The following is a 24,737-nucleotide window of genomic DNA, read 5'->3' on the forward strand; positions in this document are numbered from 1 at the left end:
TGGTGAGTTTGAACTGTTGGCCGTGTGTTTCAAACCAACCTTACGGTTCATGCTTTACCCTACAGTGCCACACCAGGACTCCTTAACCACACTTTAAGCTCTACGCCTTAGCAACTCATTTCAAACTGGGTCCATAGTCACAGGAATAAAGAGATTTGGATTCACAATGCATCACAAAATGGAGAAATTTGGCTAGAAGGGGTGTAATAAATGATTTTCTGTCCTTCACCTCACACATTTTCTTCTTAGGATAAGCACTTCATGAAGTGACTTATAGTTTTGGAAATCCATGTATTGTACCCTTAAGAATTAGTTTCTTCTCTCACTCTTTTACTTTTGTCCTAGGTAACTAGTCTGAATGAGCTTTCCCCACCTTTTATTTTTTATTTGTAAAACTTTTTAATTACAGCACTTGACAAAAAGCACTATAGTCTTTGTACACTTTTTTACACTTTCAAAGGCAAGTCAAAAAGTACTGCAATTAGGATTCCAGTTCATACATGCATGGGATTATTCCAAATAAAACATGTTTAATTATATCTCTGTGACTATTTGATGCCTGAAGACAATTTCTTTCAGTAATACAATTGCCTTAGTCTCGTTGTTGTTGTTGTTTAGTACCATCGAGTCAGTTTCGACTCGTCGCGACCCTGTATAGGGTTTCCAAGGAGCGGCTGGTAAACTTGAACCACCGACCCTGTGGTTCCAACCGACATTGCAGTCCAGTGCATTAACACACAGCACCACACCAGGACTCAATGTTGTTGTTAAGTGCTGCCGAGTCGGTTCCACCAAGGACACATTGTTGTTGTTAAGTGCCGTCGAGTTGGTACTGACCCATAGCGACCCTGTATAGGGTTTCCGAGGAGTGACTGGTGAGCTTGAACCACCAACTTTACAGTTCAAACGGCTTTGCAGTCTGGCGCATTAACCCATAGCGCCACACCAGGACTCTCCAGGACTCATTAGGTTGCCTTAAAAAAACAAAGGATACTCTTTGTGTCATGTGAAAACTGATTTTGAGGACCCGAGTAATATCACATTCTAACAAAACTTAAGTAGACCTCTTCCTAGAGCATTGAAACTTTGCAACAAGTTTATCGGGATTCTGCCTCATATAAAAAAACCATATTTAGATGGATAAAGCATTTTAAAGACGTTTGGGAGACCTCAAAGATGAGTCAAGAGAGAGAAGGCCATCGTCCTTGACAAATGAAGACACTGACTGAAGCCCAGAAACTGGCAGAAGAAGATTGTAAAACTGCCATTGATGTGATAGCTACTAAAGTGGGATCTCACACAGTGTGGCATTTTCAAACTTAATTGAACATCTTGGCCTCTGCTTTTGGCTAAATAGATGCCTAAAGCATTGTGGGAAGATCCTAGCCCAAAGAGCTGATCTTTCCATTAGTCTTTTCAGCAAGATCAAAGATGATGATTTTATGAAATGAACTGTAACTAGGGAACAAGGTTTGAATTTACCAGTATAGTCCATGGTACAAGGTCCCATTAAAACAGTGGTTTCTGAGAGGATCTGTTGAGTCAGTTCAGTTAAAGGCAGAGAGGTCAGCTCAGTAGGTATTTTGGGATTCTAAAGGGTTATCCTGGAGTCCTGGTGTGACACTAGAGGGTCAGCACTGGACTGCTAATTGCAAGATCAGCAGTTCAATCACACCTGCCGCTTCTCGGAAAACCTATCTGGGGTTACTCTGAGTCAGAACCAACTCTACAGCACTTAACAACAACAATCTTGATAGATTTTCTTGGAAGGACACAGGGAAATCATTAGGAAGTCATTTTAAGAAAATGAAACACTGTATGGTTCACAAAAATGTCAGGATGTTGTGCTGAGGAAGTTTTCTCCATTACAGCAATGCCCCTGCTCAATGTTCAAGAGTACTTTGGGCTGTCCTAAAATAATTTCTTTGAGAAATGTTATGCTATCCATCCTATAGATGTGTTCTTGCCCCTTCATACTTCTTTTTATCTCAAAAGCTCAAAGAACATTTAAAAATAACATAATTTGAGTCCCTCAAGGATGCCCAAATTGCCATTTTGATGTGGTGTAAATTAGAGTGCACACTTTTTAAAGGAAAGATTACAGAAATGGAAACACTGCCTTCAGAAGTTAATAGACCAAGTTGAGAAACAATAGCTTCATATTTTTACAATTTTTAGGAAAAATTTCTATGATTTATGTAGTATGTTTTTATTTACCCTTATATGTAATTCTGTTAAGCAAAATTTAATAGATTGCATCCACTTGGTGACTCAATGAGTGCTCAAGTATTTCCAGTTCAACGTAAAATAAAATTATCAAGATGGAGATAATTGTTGTTTTGTAAAATGTTGAGTATTGCAGTATGAATACAAGATGTGTTTGTTTTATCTACAATATTTGTTTCATTTGACTTTATAGCCTTCTTATCTTCTAGCAAAGCAAATTACGCCATGACATATAATAAGATTGCCCTCCATTTTTCTTGTGAAATTCTCCTTGGTTATTGAAGTTTCTTTCTCCTTTTATGGTCATTGAAATATGCCTACGACACTCATGTGGCATTTATGATAAGACATCATGACCATATTTTCCTCATCGTCCCTACAAGATTATGAGTTCTGACATGACAAGGATTATGTTTTTATCTGTTGTAGTAGTTGCATAGCCAATAAACTTGTGACTGTTCAAAAATGTTAGTTGAATAAACATATATTTAGGTAAGGTCTTACAATGTGAAAGCATTGTGTTACACCAAGATGAGGCTTTCTACTCCCACAAAGATTTGAAGCCTTGGAAACCCTAAACAGGATCGCTATAGGTTGGAACCTACTCAACAACAACAATGTGAAAGCATTGTGTCATATCAAGAAGACACAAAGTTTCATTTCTTCCACTAAAGGGGCCTATAATCTAGTAAGAAAGAAACAAATGTTAAGAGAAGAAAAAATAATATGTGATTATTATATTTCATTTGTAGAATATTAACCAACTTTCCTAGTAACCAGTTAGTACAAATTGTCCAACTGATTGAGAGTAGATTTGTGTTTCTCTAGAAAAAAACATTGCTAAAAAGAAATTAGATAATGTGGTATTTGAAATATGATGAACTTTGAACTTTTCAAGCTCAACAATATTGGCTTCATTTCATTAACCAACATGAAGATAAATCTGTGATTTTCAGAGAAAATTTACATGGTCCCCATAAAGAAAGGAGAGTGTTACTTTATTTTACTTTCGTTAGTTTGTTCATCAAAAAATGAACAGACTAACAGCTAACAGGCCAATATCTCTTCTTTTTATGATATTCAGTCATATAGCATTCCATTATCAGTCATCCAAGTTTTCCTTTCCTCAGTTCTAAAACCCATGTCATACTTAAAGAAATTTTAGATATATTTAGTTATACTTGAAGTTATTATATAACTATCCAAAATTGCCAGTATTCTTTTTACAGTCACTACATGTACTGTAATACTTCAAAAAGCTCTATTTCAACCAGAACCTACCAACTCCCCCTGTCACATGATAGTGTGGGGGGAAAAATACAATTCCATTAGAATTTATATGGTTTATCTAATTTTCTTATTTTAATGTAACATCAATCTTTATTTCACAGCACTGCAACAGAATTATTGAAACCTACTTTGAGAAATGTGGAAAAGTTTCCTCTTTAGCCAATAACTACAAAATGATTTGTGCTGATGAATACTGCCAACACAGAGACAAAAAATCTACATGTGACACTTTCTCAGAATTGTCCCGCCTCTGTGCTGCAGATGGTCCTGGAGTCTATGAATCCTGGAGAGATGATTCTGATGTGGTTTGCAGTATGTTTTCAATTTTATAGTAGATCCCAATTAAATATGCTTTTATAAAACTTCAAAGTTAAGCGATGTTTCTAAGTAATATTACCAAAAGAGTCTTAGCTCTGAGAGGCAACTTGGAGAGTTGAGTCTTATCTCTCACATGTACTTCTGAAAATTAAACCTATTTTTGGGTAAAAATTTTGCCAGAAATACACACAGTGTTTTGTGTTAAGAATTTAATTACATTGAATAAGGAAACGTACAGTGCTTATAATCGGTAAAAGTTACAGAAGGAAGGATGAATGAATTATGTTTAAAAAAACTGGAAGAGTTATAAAACATACGCTGATAGTTTATTTCAAGAAGATTAAAACTAAATATGAGCTTCATACGAGTGTAAATGTATATTCCAATCCTTGTAAATTATAATATTTGTAGTATATCCATTTCAAATTAATATGCAATCAAATTACATGCAATATACATGTTTTTCCAAATTGAGTATTACAATACATGGTAAATTGGAATAATATAGATATATCAAGTATCTTAAAGACTGACTCATATCTTGAATCAGATACAAAGAATCCCATTTGAAATGCTATCCATTAAAATTGTATATTTATTACATGCATTTTCCTTTATTTTCTATACATATATATTTATATGTTCCTCCAGAAAAGCCTGTCTGTCCGAAAAAACACATCTACAAAGAATGTGGACTCTCAAATCCTGCAACTTGCTCTAATGTGGCTCCTTTCCAAGACAGTGAATGTGTGAGTGGCTGCACCTGCCCTGAAGGTAATACACCCTGTATGATGCACTAATACAGCTGAAAATCATTTGACACAAATACAGTGGTGTCTTATCTGAAACAAGAGGATCCCTGGGGGCAATGTGAGCTAAGCATTGGGATGCTAACTGCAAGATCACTGGTTCAAACCCACCAGACACTCTGGGAAGAGCAATGAAGCTGTCTGCATGTATAAAGAATTAGTCTCAGAAACTCTAAGGAGTAATTCTACTCTGTCCTAGAGTGTCGCTGCATCAGAATACTGACATGGCAGTGGGGTTGGTTTCAGTATCTGAAATAAAATACCTCATAAATTTAACTATTCCTACAACGTCCTCTTTACAAACTGTAAAAGAAGGATAGAGAGATTTTACAGCCACAGCAGTTTCTCTCTTCACAGTACCTGATGTCCCTGGTACTCCACAGATCATTCGCCAATATAACTACTCTGTGGATCACAATCTCAGGCTCAGAAAAGTGTTATCTGTACTCTTGTTAGATATCAAACTAGTAGAGACTGTTAAAACAGGAAATTGCCATTTTAAGAGCATGTTTACACTTGAAAGAACTAGCTGAAGATACATTTTCATAAAGCTCCTTGTGTTAGTTAACCTAGGGCTGCTCAAACAAAATGCACAACAAGCAGATGTCTTTATAAAACAGTAATTTATGTTCTTGCAGTTACTGAGGCTAAAAGTCCAAATCAGTGTCTCACCTGTGTTGATTCCATCTGTTGGCTCTTATCGTTCTTAGTTGTTGTTGTTGTTAAGTGCCGTCGAGTCGGGTCCGACCCATAGCGACCCTGTACAGGGTTTCCGAGGGTGTAAATCTTTACGGGAGTAGAAAGCCTCATCTTTCTCCCGCGGAGCGGCTGGTAGTTTCGAACCGCTGACCTTAAGGTTCGCAGCCCGATTCGTAACCACTACGCTACCAGAGCTCCTGTGTTGATTCCATCTGTTGGCTCTTATCGTTCTTAGTATCAGCTGGTAATCCTGTGTGAGTTTGCCTTCCTCACATCATCTGTGTTCCCCCTGCATGTGGGTCTATGTCTATTCTGCTTTTTGTAAGACACCACTTAGAAGTGATTAAGTTTAAGATCTATCTTGCTCTGATATGGCCTCATTCACATAACAAAAGAAACCCCCTATTTGCAAGCAAAATCACATTTATAGATACAGAGGGTAGGATTTCACATATCTTTTAGGGGAACACATTCAATCTATGACACACCGCTTGACAGTTTACTGATACTTACATAGTTTAAAATTTGACTTATGTAACATATTCCAGGCTATCTATTGGATGACATTGGAGACAAAGGAAAATGTGTATTAAAGGCTCACTGTCCCTGTGAATCTAATGGAAAAGTGTTTCAGTCAGGAGCAGTCCGAGAAGGTCCTTGTGGTTCTCGATGGTATGTGTGTGCTTTTCTGTTAACATTTTATTGATTGGGAAACTTAGTACATTTTCTTAAATGGGCCATAAAAGTAAAATTTTCAGAAATAAATAACAATTGGACTACATTTCCTGGGTTGTTGATGCTTTGGCTGTTTTTTTTTTTTTAGGAGGATTTAATGTATTTTTTATTGTAAAAATAATGAATATTTTGTGTGTCTTTTAAAGATAATAGTGTTCACTAACTGAAATAGTGTTTTGAATAGTAAACCAATTGGCAATTGCAAATAATAAACATAATACAAAGAATAATAATAATAAACATAATACAAAGAATAACATAATACAAAGAATTGGGTATAATAATGAATCAATAATTAAGCTAATTATGCCAAGTATTGAATGAAATGTGCATCAAAAAACAATAGCTACAAATAGCATAGATGTAGCTATACAGGTAAAGATAGTGTATTTAGTACTGACTGAATTTTAATGTATTGATAGTTATTGTACCAATAGCAAAGATGTCAGTTTGAGGACTAAGATGTGCATTACCTAAGTTATATTTTCAATCACCACCTATGTATATGAAAGTTGGATGATGAATATGAAAGACCAGAAAAGAGGCAATGTAATTGAATTATGGTGTTGGAGAAGAATAATAAAAGTACCATGACTGCCAGAAGAATGAAAATTCTGTCTTGGAAGAATTATAGTCAGAATACTTGTTAGAAGATAGGATGGTGAGACTTCATCTCTCACACTTTGGACATATAATCAAGAGGGACTAGTCCCTGGAGAAGGACAACATGCTTGATTAAGTGGAGGGTCAGTGACAAAGGGAAAGACCTTTAATGAGATAGATTGACAAGGTGGCAACAGCAATGGGCTTGAGAGTGGCAACATTTGACACTGGACCGGGAAGTGCTTTATTTTATTGTGCATAGGGTCACTATGAGTTGCAACCAACTCCATGGCACCTAACAAAACCAAAATAACATAGTAGTCACAGAACATTTTTCTTTTTTGAAGAATCAACATGATTCCAGATTTCTGCAAGACTTTTATAGAAATTTCTGTGTCTTTGTGAGGAAATAGTCAAGTTCAACTTTTATAAAAATCTATTATCCATAATATGATGTTTCTCTATAAATATAAAAATGTTTTATTATAGTGCAATACCATATTACATAATGAATAACATAATTATTAATCTGTCATGATGAATAGTACAGTGTAAGACAAATATAACATGAACCATAAATGTGACACACATGTGTGCATATACATGTGTGTATGTGTGCACATATATGTCATATACACATATATGTGTGTGTATATATATATATATATATATATATATATATATATATCACATTTATGGTTCATGTTATATTTGTCTTGCACAGTACTATTATAGACATTCAGTAAATCATGACATATTAATAATTATATATAAGGAGCTCTGGTAGCACAGTGGTTATGAATCAGGCTGCTAACCTCAAGTTGGCGGTTCGAAACTACCAGCTGGTTTGTGGGAGAAAGATGAGGCTTTCTGCTCCCATAAAGATTTGCAGCCTCAGAAACCCTGTGCAGGATCACTATGAGTTGGAACAGACTCCACAGTACTTAACATACATATATATATATATATATATATTACAATTTAAAAAATTTAGTACTCACATTTAAAAAAAACACAAAAGGAAACAGGTGAAATCAATTTTAATATATTTTATTTAACATAACATTAGACTGTTAACCACAAGGTCAGTAGTTCAAACCTAAAAGATGCCAAGATGCTCCATGGGAGAAAGTTGAGGTTTTTCTGCTCAGGTAAAGATGTACAACCTCAGAAACCCTATACAGGGGTCACTATGAGTTGAAACTGACTTGATGGCACTTAACAACAGAAAAAGTGAAACTATTATCAGTTCAACATACAGTCAAAATAAAACTGATAGACATTTCATCATATGTATTTTTATTTCAAAATTAAGTATGTATTGTATATTTACAAAAGACCTCAATTTGAACTAGCCACATTTCAAATGCTCTATAGCCACCTGTAGACTCCTGGTGTGGAGCTGTAGGATCAGCACGAGACTGCAAACCACAAGGTCATCAGGTCAAACCCACCAGCTGCTTCTCGGAAAGCCTATACCAGGTCACTATGAGTCAGAATGGAATCTATGGCACTTAACAACAACAATAGCCACTTGTGTTTGTATTGTATTGGACAGTGCAGGCTTATAAATATGATATATAGCAGATAGTTTGAGAGTAATAATTAAATGTATTCCATTTAAATGAACAAACTGATGAAATCTACTTTATAAGTATGCATATGTATAATGAAAGTGGAAGGTATATCATTCTAGTCAATGAAATTCAAGTCTTTTAAAATACCAGACATTTTATCAGAGCTAAGGTATTGGATACAGAATATGACCAAATAATTTATTTTGAGATTTGATTTTTTAAATGTTGTGATATTTATTTTGATCACAGAGAAAATATGATTGATGACTTTTAACATGCTCATTACATTTTAACAGTACATGCCAAGAAGCAAAGTGGTCTTGCACTGAAGCATTATGTCCTGGGAGATGTAAAGTGGAAGGAAGCTCACTGACCACTTTTGATGGTGTTAAATTCAACCATCCTGGAAACTGTCACTTCTTGGCCATACATGTATGTAGTAGTCTAGAACACTTGAGAAAACTTATGCAAACACCAAGATATTTTCCAATCCATTGAAAGTTCAATCTTCACTTTGAATTAGTATTAAATATATGAACTCTATTACTGATTATACCTTTCAATATCTCTTTGTTTGTTGTTGTTGTTGTTGTGTTTTGCCACATAGTGACATTTATCATTGGTATTGCCTGTGTTTCTTGGAAATCCATTGCTCATAAAACCCTTTACTCATGAATAATTCTGTAAATACACTGGACATTATTTTATTCTTGTACTTTTATTTACACGTGTCCACTAGTGCTTTAGACTAAGCAATCAGTTATATTACATGAAGCATTGTCTCCTTTCATCATTATTTCTTTACATTAATATTTTGTTTTCCTTATATAATATTCCCAGTATGATAGAGATCACAATTATGTTTAAATTATTTTCAGTACTAAATTATTTTGTAACTAATGCCTTTTGTGAGCATGAGACTATTCATGTTCATTTAATCTTCCTGATAAGATACAGAGATGAACAAAATTTATGAATCCTGAAATGAGAGATGTGGATCAACATCCAGTAAATCAACAAAATTTAGTTAGTACAAAAGGCAGTTATCTAAAACAAAGGTTGCTGATTGACTGTTACTATTTATATTTCTCTTCTCATAATCCATGAGGCTAGAGGATGGGGAAAAAGAAAGGGGAACATTGTTTCTTAAACATTAAGGATTCCTAGATCTTACATGTGAATTGGAAGTCAATATTTATCACTTATACTGCCATTTGCAGTTTTACAGGGTAAGTATCTCTCATACTGGATGTAGAGATTATGCACTGTCCAGAGAATAAACAAGTTAAAATACCTCTAATTTCTATGATTTTCCTCAATCCAGCACATTTCCCATTGAGGAGAACAAAATCAGTAAAGTTAAAAGAAAAATTGATGATTATGAAAATCAATCACATCATAAAATGTATGTATAGATTACACAAGGTGTATGGACCCTCTATAAAACTCTTGGATATCCAGGAACCAAACTAGGTTAAAAGATTGGTTGTATGTAAGACTTAAATATATTTAACATTTTTTAAATGCACTCTGAGTAAATCCCATGTACTAGCATACATATATGTAATAGCATATAACAAATAATATTTTACTAAACATTTTAATGAACTTTCTTTTTTAAAACAGGATAAGGATTGGTCTATTAGTATTGAACTTCGTCCATGTCCAAGTGGTCACACAGGAACATGTTTAAATAGTGTTACACTTCATATGAATTCTGTAAGTATTAAGCTTTCAAAGTTTGTTTATAGTAAAATGGAACCAAATACTTCACAAACTCAGAATTTTTAGAAGTTGGAGAAGCTTTGCTATGTAAATGAAAATGATAACTAAAATTATCCAGAAAATTGATAAAGTCTCTAGAAGCATTCCTAGGTCTAAGAAGCTTTAAACACACAAGTGTATACCAATTACAACATGTTGTTGTTGTTGTTAAGTGCTGTCAAGTGGGTTCAACTCATAGTGACCCTTACAGGGTTTCTGCAGAGTGGCTGGTGTGTTTAAACATCCAACTTTGTGGTTCAAACCGACCTTGCCGTCCAATGCTTTATTCTGCAGTGCCATTCATATTATCTGTTCATTAAATCATCAAACTCCATGGACCATACAAGAAGGCGATGACACTTGGTTAGAATTTCATGTATTTGGAATTGACAATATAATTGTAAATAGACCTAAATGGGGAAGGTAGGTTGGCTTTTGGCACTTACCTGCTATTTGACCTTTGGAAATTGAATTTACCCTCTTCGGTCTCAGTTTCCTCATCTAAAATTGGGAATGAAGTTTCTTTTACAATCTGCCTCATAGGGTTGATACAATAAACAATATGGCAAAGCATTAGAATGCTTTTTTAAAAAATATGTATTTTACATATTTGTAAATTAATATGATCAACTTAAACAAGTTAATGAGCTGGACCGCAAGGTCAGTTTGAACTGCGAGGTTAGTGGTTCAAGCTCCTTGGAAATCCTATACATAGTCACTGTGAATTGAGACCGACTCGAAAAAATTTCATAACAATAATATGGCACAAAAATTATGATTTGGTTTGGATAGCACATTAAAATTAACTTAAGAATATCAATGCATATGAACTAACAATATATTTTAAATATTAGTCTGTTACAGTGGACAAATATATATTCAATAGAGATGGCACAGTCACAAATGACAAGATAAGAAATCAAAGTTATTACTATTCAGGTATGTTTAATAGCACTAAAAAATAAATGTAAGAGACATTCATTTATTCATATTTTAAAAAATATTAAATGCCTCTGTTTTATAGATTGTAAAGTATTTGAGAAATTAAAAACTACTTACAATGTTAATTATTGTTAATAATTAATGATAATAATTATTTTAACAGATCAAGTACAGATCTTCAAAGCATCTTCCTCATACATTCAAGTGGAGACATCCTTTAAGGCAAAAATGCAAATACAAATTTTTCCTATAATGCAACTGTATGTTTCCATGCCACACAATCAATTCACAGACACCGTAGGTAAGTCTTCTGCATTAAAAATTTTTATTTTCAAGATTCCCATGTAACTATTATTTATTATCACTCAAATTATCATTCTGAAGACACTAAACCGTGAAGCATTTTAATTTCACTTCTCTCTCCCTGTTGTAGTACAATTCCAACTTGGATTTCATTGTAGACTGCATTATATATTACAGAAACTATTCACAAAAGGTTTTCAACAACTTAAATATTTTGAAGTTTTTAAATTAAGATTTGATATAATGTAATTTTATAATATATATTATTTATCATTTTGCTGGTATAATGTTTGTTAGTATACATTACTAAGTATGTATTTCATACTTGGCATGAAAAAGAATGAATGAAAATATTAGATCTATAAATGTTCTCAAAATAATTTGTCAACCACAAAAAACTATATTCTTTCTTGTCTTTTTGATTGGTTACATAGTCATACTTTTTCACTGAGGTTTTCTACCATAGAAATCAGCTCTTACACACTACCATAGTATGTAGAATGAAATGAACAAGTCAGCTATAACAAATCCCATAAGAGCTGTTGATTTACAGGCCACCAAGCTTTGGCTATATACCTTTACTTAAGGAGATGACATATTCATACATAGAAGAAAAAATGTGACTGGTGTGTCCATGTCAGAAAAAGCATACAACACAACTTGATTAAACTTTCCACTCTGAAGCCATGAAATATGCAGTTACAAGATTCCTCTTGCAGCCATGCTTTCTATTACATGTTACTAAATGTTCAGATATTTGTAAATTAATATGATCAACTTAAATAAACTAATGAGCTTGACACAAAGGCAAATGTATTCATGGCAAATGTTTCCTTGCTCCTGGAATTTGAATGAAATGGGGATATTAATTTGAAGTGACATGAAACTAATGTGTATAAAATATTTTCAAGTAGCTTCTACAGGTTTTGATTTGATGAAAGAACCATGCATGAGGTGAGGGTATCTATCCAAGAAGTTTAGTAGGTGAGGAGAGGTAAAACATGCTCTGTGCTTTTGTATAGGACTCTGTGGTTCCTACAACAACAAAGCGGAGGATGATTTCATGTCAAGTCAGAATATACTGGAGAAGACCTCAGAGGCTTTTGCTGAGTCTTGGGAAATGATGCCGTGCCCTAAAGGAAACCCAGCTTCATGTGTCAGCATAGAAACAGGTAATACCAACTAAACATCAAACTTTGTAATTCATATTTGGTGCAAAGAATTATATATTTACTTTTGTAATAACATGAGAATATTCATATGAGATCATTCTGGTTTTAGTTTGTGTTTGTCTCAGATTTAGAGGACAGGGCAGATAAGGACAGTCTGGCTGGGTGACTGGATACCTAGAATAAGAAAGGCTATTTTCTTGTATTTACAATTAAGAAAAGGAGACAGAGTCAAGCCTGCATTACACCGTTCCTATCTCTGCTTGCAAACCTCTTTCCAACAATAAACCTTTGCTTGTGTGGAAAAAAGAAAAAAGAGACTAAGAAAACACATTCTTAATTGGAGAGTCCTTACAATAATCTTCCCTATACCCTCTTTTTTACTCTTAAAACAGTTTTCTTCATAGATATAGAATCAATCACAGGACTGGTGTATACACATCATCTAGTTTATTCATTTTTCCTCTTAATCTAATTTCAGAAATAATCATTGATCAAATAAAAAGACCCAATTAATGGCAGAAGAGTAGCTAGATCTAGGCCTCCTAAGCATTGCTATTATGTATATCGGTTATACCAAGCACTGAAAATAGATCTTATTAATAATATTAGATTATCAAATAATTTCACATGTGAAAGTTCAATCCATTCCTACAAAAATTCATGGAGGACAAAGGTATGTGCCACTATTAATGCAGACATTGATAATGGGGACCAGAGAGTATTCTTAATAAGGACCAGAGATCATGAGGCCATCCAGGTATTTTTGAATCCAAGTATTTGCTTAATTGATCCTCAGATACTATGGGTTTTATTGAAGCCTTTATTTTACATTGTTTCTTTCAAAATAAGATATTCAGTAGAAGCTAAATTAAAATACGTTTTGTCGATATATTGGTTTTTCTAAATTAATCCACACATTTTAAAGAAATAATATTATCAACTTCATACTGTTGAAGTCCTTGTGTGACACTGTAGAATAAACATTGGGCTGCTAATCACAAGATCAGCAGTTCAAACCCACCAGCTGCTGCTTGGAAACCCTATACAGGGTCGCTATGAGTCAGAACTGACTCGATGACACTTAACAACAATGAACAACTTATAATAAAATTTAAAATTACTTTTGAAAGTTTCATTCATTTTAATTTTTAAAATCATTCAATAGCGACATTAGAAAAAAACATAGTAATTGACTGTGTATAATTTATCATTGGAATATTGCAATAAAAACACAATGGGAAAGAGAATAGGCAGAAAGAATGGACATCTCATGAGAAACCAATTGAATTGTTAGACTATATGGTGTGTCTGTGTGTATATGTATGTATGTATATATATATACATACACACACACATATATACATTTCAATAGTTTACATTTAATTTAATAAAATGAAATACAGAAAATTAAACTGCGTTTTAAAAAGCAGTTGTTAACCTGTGCATAATGTAGTAATACATGTAAAAGCAGTAAGTCAAAATTTTATAAATGATTGACCTCGGTGTCTTTTTTCAAAATTTATTGCTTTCTGGGGATATTAATATTTTAAATCAGTCAATACCCTGTTCTGATAACAACATAGATGAATGAATCCTACTAAACTACACTGAAGAGATCACTCCTATCTTATACATATTATTCTAGAAAACAGAAAGGAACAAAATTTTTCCAGATCGTTTTATGAAGTGGATGCATCCTTTTTTCCAGGTCCAACTACAGAGGTAGTACTAGGGAAGAAATGGACACAGTTTTATCCATGATGAGATTCACTTTGATCAAATAAATTTAATCTAGAAATATAATGATGGTCAGTGTCAGAAATCTATTATGCCATTAACTTTTCAGTAGAATAAAGAAGGAAATTCATAAAATTTCAACTTAATTCAACTTAGTCAATGTATACAAAGAGTTAAATTTCACCCGATGGAAAAGATCATAAACTGCACAATCTTATAGCAATCATATTTGTGAAAAAAACATGATACATTTTCAGATTAAGCAAAAGATGGTGGTGGTTGTGTATAACCATGTCAGTTTGATTCACAGAGACCCTGTATAGAGTTTCTGAGACTATAAATCTTTAAGGGAGCAGAAAGCCTCATCTTTCTCTCATGGAACAACTTGTAAACTCGAACTATTGACCTTGTGATTAGCAGTCCAGCTCCTAATCCCTACACTACCAAGGCTCCAAACAAAGTATTGTTGTTGTTAAGTGCCATCGAGTCAGTTCCGACCCATAGCGACCCTGTACAGGGTTTCCGAGGCCTCATCTTTCTCCCGCAGAGCGGCTGGTAGTTTCGAACTGCTGGCGTTAAGGTTCGCAGCTCGTTTTGTAACCACTATGCTACCAGAGCTCCAAACAAAGTATAGCATGTCCTTTATTGTTATAGTTATTTAACATAGTATTAAAGGTTCTATACATCAGATAGAAGAGAAAAGATATTTAATGGTTGTATATGATATAATTATCTAAGTAGAAAATATAAACTGAATAAACAAATTATTAGAAAAGTTTAAAAATTTTAAAATCAATGAATAGATTATTGAAAACATTTTTAAAGATGTTTGTCCCTTAGTCATGGTGATCAACTGTAAGCATTTGGGAACCAAGCATTTGCTATTCAAGATGCTATATGTGTGAATTTTATTTTCTGTTGACTTAATACTTACTTCGACTAGTTATTTATAAATTAAGCAAATATCAAATAAAAAAAGCTTAAAAAATTAATGTGTATGAATTATTGATTGTGGTCTTAATGTATGACCTTCAGAAAAACTTGTATCACCTTTCTGGGAAGAAAACAAAACAAAAAAAGCTGTCGAGTCTTCCCTTAGGAATCTGTGAAAATTAAACATGAATAGGCACCCTGGTGTAGCTGTTGCTCTGTGAGTTAAATCACTAGACTGCAAGATCAGTTGGAACTGCAAGGTCGAATGTTCAAGTTCACCAGTCACTCCTCAGAAACAGGGTCACTATGGGTTGGAGCTGACTCAGTGGCACTTAACGACAACAACAATAGTCCTTAAAGTTAAAAAATCACTTAAAGAAATGTCTCTACTTCTTCATATTTTATGTAGAAATTTCATTTCAGAGAGTAGGTAGCTGATTCAACTCATGGCGAGAGCTAGTACTTTGCCCCTAATATTACAAGGTATTTCTGATTATATCATGCTCTTTTTGAACATAGTAATAGAAATTTTATTTATTTTAGTAAAGCACTTTATGCTTCTAATTATTTTAGTCAATAAAGTTAAAGCTCTGTTATAAATATACATTTTCCAATTTAAATATTACATTATTAAAATTATTTTGTTTGTATTAATTTCTTTCAGAAAAATTTGCTGATAAGCATTGTGCAATTCTTCTTGATCCAGCTGGGCCCTTTGCTTCATGCCATCCTATTGTGAATCCTAAACCCTATCTTGAGGTATGTGAGGGTGTAATCACTACTTTTAAGAAACAATTTGTATGGTATCAATAAGATAACATCTACTGTCAATATATTAATGTATATGTTTAAATTTAACTTTATATTATCTCATTTATTCAATTGTTAGACATCCCAACTTAAAAAAAAAAAAAAGGCAATATTTAAAATAACCTGAAAATAACAATATTCTTGAACAAGTTACACTCATATTTTCTAAATTGTTTGACAACTAGGTTAATTATCATGCTTCTATTTTGTAAATTTTTGTAGAAAAATAGTTCCAAAAGATATCAAAGATTTTTTTCAGGATAGAAGAGTGGTTTTGAATTGAATAATTATACCCAGCTTACCTGTTCTTATTAATATTTCTATAATTAAATATAAATTTGATTCTTATTTTAAAGGAATGCAAAAAATATACTTGCAGTTGTGAAAATAGTGAAGATTGTCTGTGTGCAATGTTAGGCAACTATGTGAAAGCATGCGCTGAGAAGGAAACAGCCATAGTGGGATGGAGGACTGGACAATGTGGTAAGAGAATAGAGGTTTCAGATTACTCTACCTCCTTCTCCGTATGCGTATTCGTATGTGTAACCTTGTGTGTATGTGTGTGTGTGTGTGTGGTTCAGTTATGTGTGTTAATAAATCTTTATTTGTTTTTTGTTTTTTTTTCCAAAGATGTTCTCCTAAATATTTTAAAAATATACTTGAATAATTATTGTATCTTGATTTATTTCTTTCATCTTATTTTAATAGAGTCAAACATAAAAAAGAATAGGAATATATTTATCTATGCCTGTGTCTATATATGCTATGCTATGCTGAAATTTAAATAATATTCTGACTGCCAATGCATTTTCAAATGCTATTCTAATATTAGTACCTTATTTTGAGATAAACCAAATAAGGTACTTATGTTATAAGAAAAGAGAAGTAAATTAGGGACTCAACCATCAAGAGCTGATGTAAATCCCTGCCTAGCTTTAAATATATGTATTGCAATGCATCTCTAATAAATTATTTTTAGCACCTTATACCCCATGTCCAGTCCATCAACAAGATCTGCCATATTAATCTCCAAAATCCATCTCAAATCCATTTATATCTCTCCATCTCTATTGTCATTAGCTAGTTTCAAGACCATCCTTTTTCTCCTGATTGATTGCAATGGCCTCCTCAATATCCATTGTTGGCTCCCACTAACCTATTTCCTAAATAGTAAGATTTAAAGTAAAACAAAATCAGACTAATCCGATCATGTGATGCTCCAGTAAAACAATTCAATGACTTCATTGATCTAAGGTTAAAGACCAAACTGCAAAATCTCCCTACAAGATTTAACCATTGATTTCATCTCTAGGCTCACAGCTGCTATCTTCTACTTGCACATATTTGAAAAAATGCTTTCCATTTCCTGCTTGCACATAGTATTGCCTCTATCGGGACTATTTTATGACTCTCCTTCTATACATCTTCTCATGAAGTGAATAACCCCAGTTATATACACTTAAGACTTCTCATGTTATATTTTTGTAGCACTTAACTGCATTTTTCTTTCCTCTTAGGACTGAAATCCATGTTAAAGAATTATTTTGCCCATTATGTTTATGAGTTTTATCCCCAGGAAAATAGAAATATAGTAGGATTAGATATTGACTGAAAAAAAATGAATGCAAGAACCTATAAATAAGAAGCACCATTTAAAATAAATAAACTCAATTCTGTAAAAGACACTAATATTGATAAACATCAAGTTGAAATAAAGAAGGAAAATTCCCTGAACATATACCTATTCACTGTATTTTATTTTCTATAATAACAGAACACTCTTGTCCAAGTGGCCTAGTTTTCAAGTACAATGTCAAAGCCTGCAACAGTTCTTGCCGATCATTGTCAGAGAGAGATAGGAGCTGTGATGTCCAAGATGTTCCAGTTGATGGCTGTGCCTGCCCTGATGGAATGTACCAAAATAATGAAGGAAAATGTGTTCAGAAATCTCAGTGTGACTGCTATATCAATGATGAAGTATTGCAGCCAGGCAAACTCATCCATATTGATGACAATAAATGGTATGGATCCTATATAGAAACAGTACTATATACTTGCTATGGTACTGAAATTAAGGCACTGTATCCTTTTACAAAGAATAGTTTTTTTGCCAGTACAGAACTTCCTTGTTTCTGTTGTGTGCCACTGAGTCAATTTTGTGATGACAAAGAACAGAATTGAGCTGACCCATAAGGTTTTCTAGGCTGCAATCTCTTCTTTTTAAATTCTTTTGATGTACTGGGTGAAGATGGACAAAGCCAATTGGTTTTCCATTCAATAATTCATGCATATTTTGTTTCATATATTGGTTGCTCTCCTCACAATGGAATATTTATTGCTTACTCCACTTTCTCCCTATGTTCCCTGTTTCTATTCCTCCTCATTTTCTAACCCTTCTTGCTTTCTGAACTTTGTCCTTAGGTAAATGCTACGCTTTTTTATGTCAAATGGTTGACTATTCTAAGGAGTTCATACTTCCCTCGTGTTACTGGTCACCTAGGGACCTCACTATTGTTTGACTGAAAATGAAGCCACAGGCATGAGTTCAGGTCCTGTCCTAAAGGGAACTAAGGGCCACAGTCCCCACTCTCAATCAGATTAGGAAGCTTAGTCTTTTTAATGATTTTGAGTCATGTTCCATATTTTTTCCCACTCTGTCTACAACCTTCCAATGTTATCCCTTGTAGAGTTGTTGATAGTGGTGGATGGGCACCATCTAGTGCTTCTTGATCTCAGGGTCATGGATACTGAGGATTTTATGGTCCTTTAGTCTATTACAGTTGGGCTGCTAACCTTAAGGTCAGCAGTTCGAAACTACCAGATGTCCTGTGGGAAAAAGATGAGACATTTTGCTTCTGTAATGATTTACAGTCTTGGAAACCTTATGCTGTGTCGCTATGATTCAGAACCCACTCCACGGCACATAACCACCATCACCAGTCTATTACAGGAGCAGAGCACCTGGTCTTTTCTCTAAAGGAGTGACTGGTTGGTTAAAACCAATGACCTTGCAGTTAGCAGCTGAGTACTCAACCATTGAACCTCCTGAACTTCTGAAGCCTTCTCTGTTGTTTAGTGCCATAGAGTTAGCTTCAACTCATAGTGGCCCATAGAGTTTCTGAGGCTGTAAATCTTTGTGGAAGCAGGAAGTCTTTCTCCAACAGAGCAGCTGGTGGATTTGAACTGCTGACCTTGTGGTTAGCAGTCCAGTGCTCATCCTACGGTGCCACCAGTGCTCTATCCTTAGTCACCCTTCCTTATCTCAGCTTTCATTATTCCTCACATATTTTTTACTTTTGATTTCTTATGTTGTTTGTTGTTAAGTGCCGTTGAGTCAGTTCTGACCCATAGCGACTCTGTCTAGGGTTTCCGAGGGGTAGCTGGTGAGCTTGAACCACCAACCTTGTGGTTCAAACTGGCTTTGCAGTCCAGCACACCAACCCACAGTGCCACACCAGTTAGTTATTATCTCCTTAAACCTGGAGAGCTCCCTACTTCAGAATAGCTATAATAGCTGACTTATCCCACTCTGATTTGGTTTGGAATGCTAATAGAAAAATATTCTGGCAGTTCTTACATACAGAAAATGCAAACTAATTTCATATTGAACAATACTTTCTCTCAAGTATATATAATTAATTACTGATTTAGGCACCTTGTTCTGAATACTGGAGTTACAATGATGAATGAACATTGTCTTGGACCAACAATCTAGGAGATATGCTGATTATTGTAATGGAAATTTGTATACCATAATATGGCAGAAAAAGGACCAGTCTTTACTTGAGGAGATAAAAGAAAATTTCACAGAGGAAATCAGTATTTGCATCATACTATAGAATGAGCCATGATGTGGTGCTGTAGCAAAGATACTGAACTTCTAACCCTATCAAGGTTGGTGGTTCAAATCCACCAGCCACTCCTTCGAAATGCTATACAGGGTTGCTGTGAGTCGGAACCAACTTGATGGTACTTTAGAACATGAATGAATCTTTCTCCAGAAAACAAACAAACTATTTAGAGGAGTTTTCCCATAGAATAAAATAGAATGTGCTAAATAAGGAGCTCTGGTAGTGTAGTGGTTATGAATCGGGCTGCTAACCTCAAGGTCTGCAGTTCGAAACTACCAGCTGTTCTGTGGGAGAAAGGTGAGGTTTTCTGCTCCCGGAAAGATTGGCAGCCTTCGAAACCCTGTGTAGGGTTACTATGAGTCGGAACCAACTCCATGGTACTTAACAACAACAACAATGTAGGAAATGCCAGACGTATTTCCTACATGAGCTTTTGCATAGGATTGGGTCTAGAGTCCTCAGCTGCTCAGTCTCTCTGTGCCATCACCTCTGCTTCCGTCTCTGGTGTCGCTTCTTCTCTGGTTAGGATCCCATGCTTTCCTCATGCTCCTCCGTCTTGATGGTCCTAGGGTCCTCTGTTCCTGGATTGAAAGATTAACTACTCCTCCCTTTTTGTTACACATCTACCTTTACAGTTGTAACAATTGCATTGGTTATGATAACAATTACTTTCTACTGATCCAAAAGAATCCTATCCCTATCCTCTCCCATCCCCTTTCACCAGACCCACCTAGACAAGAAGAAAACGATTCAATGGGGATTCAACACTGCCCCCTCACTCTGAAACTAAGCACACTCTTGAAAACTTGTAAGGCAGCCATTACGTGCCTTTATAGCCCCCATTTTTGTTAGCTAACGTCTAAGTTGCCTGTCCCTATCAACCCTGTGTACTGAGGATACAGGCTTGATCATTGATGTGAAGTTGCCCTTCCTCTTAGTTGGAATTTTGAGCAACTATATCCATAAGCAAAGGTCAAGTTTACCAAATTGTAGCAATTTACACGTGCTTCCTGAATCAAACTTCTTTATTTTCCTCTAGTCGAGTTCTGATCAGCAAGTCATCCAAGCTAATTCAAATGGGTACTATCTGCTAGTTTGGGTGTTCTTGTATGCTTCCCCTCACTTCAGATCAGCTGACTACTCTACTATCACTTGAGCCCCCATTGGCTAGGCCAGAGTCCAGGGGTTCAGGAGTTCCCAGGTCTCTCTAAACTTTGGACCAACCAATCTGTCCTCTTCTCTCTCTCATCTCAAGTTCGATGGGAGTCTATGGAACATGGTCGAACTCAGCCCATGTCTTCATTGCTGTCTTTCCCCCATTTCCATTCACAAGTAGACCGAGGCAATTACCAGCAAGCTTACAAGTCTGCTTATGTATTCCCCATGGCGTTTCAGACTTAGAAGGGGGTTTGTCCTGATGGGCTGGATTTGTCAACATATTTAATCCATCGAGACAAATAGGAATTCTACACACTGAAGAGATGAAATCCCTGTTTAAAATGTTTTCAGATGGACCTTTCCTTTTTGTCTGGGTCCACGAATCTATCATTTAACAATGAATGTTGTTTTTTGGTTTTGTTTTTTTTTTACCATTGTAGTCACTTATTTGATTCATCTATCTCCTGCTCAACTGACAGATTTAGCTTGCTTTTTATTTTACTTAGTTTTTAATTTGTCTTTTCCTTCACCCAAGTTAATATGTGTTTACCCTTTGTTGTTGTTAAGTATCATTGAGTTGGTTCTAACTCATAGCAACCCTGTATAGGGTTGCAGTAATAGTGTTATAAGAGCTTGTTCTTGAAATTTGATGTTTAAATGTAACTTTTCCCTTTATTTCCAGTGTCTGTCGCAATGGAATTCTTCTTTGCCAAACTCCCCTTGATATAACCCTACGTAAGTATTGAAATCATGGCACAAAATTAAAATAACTACTTGGGTAAAAATAAATAAATTAAGAGGCTCTTAATTAACAACAACCTCCTTTATCCTGTAGAGAACTGTTCAGGTGGGGCTGAATATGTAGACTGTACTGATCCCAAGGCACAGAGAAGAACTGATACAACATGTAGCACTCGGAACATACCTACTTTTGATGTAAGTAGCATGATATTGGAGTCCTTATGAGGTGCACACAGTTAAATCCCTATGTGTAAAAATGGTTACTTGCATGGCTATGAAGCAAGTTTGGTGGTAGCCATTCGGAGGCATTTCAGAAGTAGTATTGTTGTTTGTAGGTGTCATAGAATCACTTCCAACTCATCTTGATCCTATCACCCTTCCAGGGAGCAGAAAGTCTTATCTTTCTGTCATGAAGCAGCTGGTGGGTTTGAACTGCTGAACTTGTGGTTTGCAGTCCAGTGCTTACTCTATAGTTCCAGCAAGGATTCTTTAGAAGTATACTTATATTAAATGCTGTCGAGTTGGTTCCAACTCACAGCGACCAAGGATAGGGTTTCCAATGAGTAGCTGGTGGTTTTGAGCTGCTAATCTTGTGATTAGCCATCCAGTGTATATCCTACAGCATCACACCAGAACTCCTTCAGAAGTATTGTTGTTGTTAAGTGCCATGGAGTTCGTTTGGACTCATAGTGACTCTTCAGGGTTTCCAAGGAGTGCCTGTGGGTTTGCACTCCAATTTTACAGTGAGCAGTCAACTGCTTATCCTACAATGCCACACCAGGACTCCATGTATAAGGCCCAGCAAACAATTTTAGCAAGAGCAAAGTGATGAATACTCTATGAAGTGCAGTTCTACTCTGCACCATTTGGACAATGAATAAGGAAGACTGTAGAATTGATGTATTTGAATTTTGGTGTTGGAGAAGAATATTAAAAGTACTATGGATTCCCAGAAGGACAAACAAATCTATGTTGGAAGAAGTACAGCTAGAATGCTCCTTAGAAACCAAGATGGTGAGACTTCGTCTCTATACCTTGGACATATTATCAGGAGGGAACAATTCCTGGAGAAGGACGTCATCCTTGGAAAAGTGGAGGGTTAGCAAAAAAGAAGACACCAACTAGATGGATTGGCACAGTGGCAGCAACAATGGTCTCAGGAAAACAAAACAAAACAATTGTGAGAACGGCACAGGACCGGGCAGTGTTTCATTCTGTTGTGCATAGGATCGCTATGAATTGGAACCAACTCAATGACACCTAACAACAACAATGAGCCAGAATTGACTCGACAGCAAATGGTGGTTTTTAACATGGCATTAGAATTTAGATTTTAGAAAACTTTATTGCAGAATAGAAGGAAACAGAAACTTCAGTGAAACAAAAATTAAATAAATGTCATTTAATTTATTGTATATAATTCTAACTTCTTAATTGTAATGTACACTAGTTATATTTATGTATTGTACATAAATGTACATAGCATTATGTGATTATAGCTTCATGGCATGTATTTATGTTTCTTCCTATAGGAGAACTTGCCTTGCAAACGTGGGTGCTATTGTCCAGTGGGAATGGTTCGAAATTCCAAAGGGCAATGTGTGTTTCCTGATGACTGCCCATGCTCTTTTGGTGGACAAGAATATGAACAAGGAAGTGTTACTTCAGTTGGATGTAATAAATGGTACATATTAAAAGATGAATATTTTATTAGTTTTGCATATTGGAAAATGTACAGTCTGCTATTTTTACAGGAAAAAAGTTAGTTACACTTGGTGATATTTGGGAAAATCATGGTTAAATGTTAAAACTTGCTATTGTTTTTATAGTTAAAAAAATATATTAGTGGTAGTGGTGTGCTGTGGAGTATGTTCCGACTCATAGCGACCCCACATAGGGCTTCCAAAGCTGTAAATTTTTATGGGAGCAGAAAGCCTCATCTTTCTCCCACAGAATAGCTAGTAGTTTCGAACTGATGACCTTCAGATTCGCAGTCCGACTCATAACCACTATTCTACCAGAATATAATGATCATAAGACATTATAATAAAGATAATTCTAAAATGTAAATCAACATGTATTTTTGTTGTAAAATCAACATGTAATGTATAAAACAATTTGTGCTGCTTTACAAAAATCATATGAGTATATAAATATTGGCATACTTTAATTACCACTTTTTTTTCTTTCCTTTAGTACTTGCAGAAAAGGATCATGGAACTGTACACAAAATGAATGTCAAAACACTTGCCACGTGTATGGGGAAGGTCATGTTATAACTTTTGATGGAAAAAGTTATAGCTTTGATGGTCTCTGCCAGTATTCCTTTCTTGAGGTAATTGGACGTATGTTTTATTATCGTTTTTCATATTTCTTAATTATTACTTGTAGATGAGTGCTGCAGAATTTTATTCTCGGAATAGGGAATTAACAAAGCAAATCTATAGAGAAAGCAGTAAAATGTACCACAACATAATGCTATGGAGGTGTAGATTTGAACCCTGGCCCTATGTTTATCAGCTGTGTGACTTTGGGCACATTTTTTAACCTCTCTGTGTCTCAGTTTCTATGTTTGTAAAATGGGGGATAATAATAGCCCCTTGTTGAAATTTAAGGAGCGCTGCTAGCATAGTGGTTACAAGTCGAGCTGCTAACCTCAAGGTCAGCAGCTCCCAGTGAGGCTTTCTGCTCTTGTAAAGAGTTCCAGCCCCGGAAACCCTGTACAGGGTCACTATGAGTCGGAACAGACTCCGCGGCACATAACCACCCTCACCACTTGAAATTTGGGAGCATGGTAGCTCCGCATTGGACTACAAACTACAAGGTTGGTGGTTCTAGCCCACCAGTCACTCTGAGGGAGAAAGATAGGGTTTCTGTTCCCGAAAAAGATTCACAGCCTCAGAAACCCTACACAAGGTCACTGTAAATCAAAACTGACTCCACTTAACAAAAACGGAATTTGAAATTAGAGCAAACACTGGAGTGCCCAGTAAGTCCTCAACTGATGTGAAATATTATTCTTATCTGACTAGCACTAGCAACACCAATAACAATTACTATCTATGAGTA

General features: G+C 35.1%; 1 protein-coding gene across 1 annotated transcript in view; it reads left to right on the forward strand.

Annotated features, from left to right (window-relative positions):
- Nucleotides 1–24,737, forward strand: part of LOC102838839 (mucin-19-like) — a 121,367-nt gene that overhangs the window by 33,540 nt on the left and 63,090 nt on the right. Inside the window, exons 18-32 of the mRNA XM_006865345.1 lie at nt 3,618–3,828; nt 4,486–4,608; nt 5,891–6,014; nt 8,554–8,689; nt 9,884–9,976; nt 10,876–10,960; nt 11,127–11,264; nt 12,289–12,438; nt 15,773–15,867; nt 16,275–16,401; nt 17,693–17,939; nt 21,610–21,662; nt 21,763–21,863; nt 23,201–23,352; nt 23,865–24,003. Coding sequence (XP_006865407.1) covers nt 3,618–3,828; nt 4,486–4,608; nt 5,891–6,014; nt 8,554–8,689; nt 9,884–9,976; nt 10,876–10,960; nt 11,127–11,264; nt 12,289–12,438; nt 15,773–15,867; nt 16,275–16,401; nt 17,693–17,939; nt 21,610–21,662; nt 21,763–21,863; nt 23,201–23,352; nt 23,865–24,003 — 1,974 coding nt within the window. The remainder of the gene's footprint in view (nt 1–3,617; nt 3,829–4,485; nt 4,609–5,890; nt 6,015–8,553; nt 8,690–9,883; nt 9,977–10,875; nt 10,961–11,126; nt 11,265–12,288; nt 12,439–15,772; nt 15,868–16,274; nt 16,402–17,692; nt 17,940–21,609; nt 21,663–21,762; nt 21,864–23,200; nt 23,353–23,864; nt 24,004–24,737) is intronic.

This window comes from Chrysochloris asiatica, unplaced genomic scaffold, assembly GCF_000296735.1.
Source record: "Chrysochloris asiatica unplaced genomic scaffold, ChrAsi1.0 scaffold00077, whole genome shotgun sequence".
In the NCBI taxonomy this organism is placed as follows: Eukaryota; Metazoa; Chordata; class Mammalia; order Afrosoricida; family Chrysochloridae; genus Chrysochloris; species Chrysochloris asiatica.